This window comes from Parasteatoda tepidariorum, unplaced genomic scaffold (assembly GCF_043381705.1).
Source record: "Parasteatoda tepidariorum isolate YZ-2023 unplaced genomic scaffold, CAS_Ptep_4.0 HiC_scaffold_9028, whole genome shotgun sequence".
In the NCBI taxonomy this organism is placed as follows: Eukaryota; Metazoa; Arthropoda; class Arachnida; order Araneae; family Theridiidae; genus Parasteatoda; species Parasteatoda tepidariorum.
Window position 1 is genome coordinate 1 of NW_027261952.1, and position 2,821 is coordinate 2,821.

The 2,821-nt window shown below is 27.9% G+C and overlaps 1 protein-coding gene across 1 annotated transcript; it reads right to left on the minus strand.

The window, feature by feature from the left end:
• Window positions 1-1,180: 1,180 nt before the first annotated feature.
• Window positions 1,181-2,690, minus strand: LOC122273813 (uncharacterized). The gene is made up of 3 exons (XM_043057812.2): window positions 2,529-2,690; window positions 2,376-2,441; window positions 1,181-1,349 (listed from the first exon to the last, which is right to left on the minus strand). The coding sequence occupies exons 1-3, from the start codon at window positions 2,621-2,623 to the stop codon at window positions 1,196-1,198; spliced, it is 315 nt and encodes a 104-aa protein (XP_042913746.1). The 5' UTR covers window positions 2,624-2,690; the 3' UTR covers window positions 1,181-1,195.
• Between the last annotated feature and the right edge of the window lie 131 nt (window positions 2,691-2,821).

A 2,821-nucleotide genomic window follows, 5' to 3' on the forward strand; every position in this document is an offset into this window, starting at 1 on the left:
ATTTGAGCAACCTAATGAGAGAAGCTGATTAAAAAGTAGATATAGAACATTTTCCATATGATGATGCAGCAAAAATATTCAATGCTTTAAAAGTTAGGAGATGTTAAATAATTATAGAAATATTTTTTTCCAATTCTAATTGTGTTTTTTTAATTTTTAGAAATTTCACTTACATTTTTGAGATCTCACCCTATTTTTGAGAAAGGGTGAGAAATTCTCTCTCATTTTTTTTCTGTAATGAAAACACTGTACTTTACTCTTGAGTGAGCTGTATAGGGCAAACTATACTAGTTTTAATTGCTGGAAAAACTTAGAGAAAAAAAAAAGAAACAGCTGAACATACTTAAATAATGTCAAAGTAAATAAAATAGTTAAGTATGACTGAAATATCCATAAGTATCCCATAGGTTGCACCTTGATAGGTGCAACCTATGGGTTGCACCAGTTCGCAGGGGTGATTGTGAGCCCAAGTCAAAATTCTGGAAAATTTCTTGAGTAAAAAAAAAAGAAGAAGAAAGAAACAGTTTAAATTGAAAAATTAGAAAAAAAATTTAAACAAGGTTTTTCTTCTTCCTTTTTCTCAATATTTCTTAGTTTACTTAAAATATGTTTAAAATTTTACACATACCTATGATGACCTTGAGAAGTAATTAAAATTTACAAATATGTCTTTCTTTCTTGAGTTTATGATTATAACAACTATTTACTGATAAAAATGAATATTAATCATGAATATAAGCTTATAAAGTATCTCTCTGGCTCTTCCTTACAAACAAATAAATAAACTGAGTTTTTAAGTTCCACCTTTGAAAATTTAATTTCCGGAAACTTCTGTGATCAATGATTTTTTTAAATGTCTGGACCTTCGATCTCCGGAAACTTCCGGATCACTGTTAGCCAAAATTCCGGAAATCCGTAATCTTTCCGGAGCACAATCAGCCCTGAGTTTCTATAGAAAAACTTCAAATCCCCTGCATTTTCTCTGCTATTTTAGGTGATTTTTTTATTCCCAGTATTTTCCAGATTTTCCCTATTCTCCCTGCAGAGTAGCAACCCTTGTCAACTGTTAAGACATTTTTNTTTTTTTTTTTTTTTTTTTTGTCTGCTTTTCATTTTGCGCACTATACACTATATTTCTAGTTCATTATAGCTGGGTTAGATTGTACACGTATATAATCTTAAGATACCCGCAACTTTAAAGATTCAAGAATATACTTACATCTATGTAATGCTCTCTATAATCCAGTACATGTTTGAATAATATCGATACATAATAACCGTTTTCAATAAATGTCTTCTTCAGTTCATGAGTAGAGTTATTTCCAACATTTTCTTTCCTCAGAACATTGCTGAAAAATAAAAATCTGTCTGAATCATAGCTATTGAAAATATATATAGTTTGTATTAAAAACAAATAATGAAATGTAAATACAATGAGCATTGAAGCTAAACATTTTTGTCAAAAGCAAATTATTATATGATCCCCACACTCATAATATTTAACAAATCTGAGATAATTGAATTTCTTATTTTAATTGTTTTTAAATCAAATCATTAAGATATGAATTAAAGCTTTTTAGAATGACAAATCTTAATAACATAAAATTTTTTTGCTACTTTAAAAATAGTAAAAACCCCTCACTTCATATTTTTTCTAAAATCTTGACTCTAAATATTATTGAGTTTTTTCACAAAACAACAAAAGAGTACTGAAAATTTTAAAAGTATTAATACAATAATAAAAAGTAAGAAGTAAGTAATATCAACCTTAAATATCCCATACCCTTGGCCACATGGCCAAATGAGTGGCCACCCTTTTTTAAAAGATGCAAATGAGAAACAAAATTCCCTGTATTTTCCCAGTTTGAAGGGGGGGGAATCTAAATTCTCCATTATTTTAGGTGATTTTTAAAGGCAAGAGAAGAAGAAATTAAGGCCAATCATAAATGAACTTAATAAAAATAAAGAATGAGTAAAGTTATCAAAAACCAATGGAATACGAATGCAATCATTTTTTACTATCCACATTCTCAAATAAATGATTTTAGAATATTTTAATCCCTCTCTTTCAGTTATTATCATCAATAGCAAATATTTATAATTTGAATTCTTTTTCAAGAATTTATTTGACAATACAATTTTAAAACTACGAATGAGTAAATTTTTTTTTCATTCTTTACAAGAATTCTAAACACATATTTTAAGAACAGTCATTTCAAAACACCCTTCCAATATAATATAGAACGTACATTTCTAATACAATGACAAGAATATTTATGCTATTTCTCAAAACACACTTTTGACATACAATTAGAACAAATAAATAACAAAAATAAACTGTTTACTTAAAAAAAAAGTTAAGAATTAAAAATAACCTCAAAACATTTGTCCACTGTATCAAGGCTCGTGTAGCCAGCAATAATAAATCTGCATCTTCCACACTAAACAAATACAATTTATAATTACTCTCAAGACAAAATTGCAAACAATTATAATTAGCATCATAATAACTAATAGCAACAACTTACCTTTTAGAAATGGATATAATTTCCTCCAAAATAATATAAACAGGTGATCGTGAGCATGCTTGCCCCATAATTTCATCTGAAGAAACAACAGCCATAATGCCACTAAAGATGCACAGTTGAGATGATTGAGAGTAACTCTTTATTTTGCTAAAAGCGAACTCCAATCTGCTTTTCGCCTGTTAAAAATAATAACAAAAATTGGAAAAATGATTTAATTACAGTAGAAACTCCATTAATCATTTCTCAAGGAGCACTTGATTGTAAACTAAATACACAGGAAAACATTTAAATAT

Excerpts from the sequence above, each read along its gene's own strand:
- LOC122273813 (XM_043057812.2), bottom strand. The coding sequence starts at position 2,623 with ATGGCTGTTGTTTCTTCAGATGAAATTATGGGGCAAGCATGCTCACGA. Across the intron at positions 2,442-2,528 it reads ATTATATCCATTTCTAAAAG|TGTGGAAGATGCAGATTTAT; the intron begins GTAAGTTGTTGC and ends GTATTTGTTTAG. Across the intron at positions 1,350-2,375 it reads CAGTGGACAAATGTTTTGAG|CAATGTTCTGAGGAAAGAAA; the intron begins GTTATTTTTAAT and ends TTTATTTTTCAG.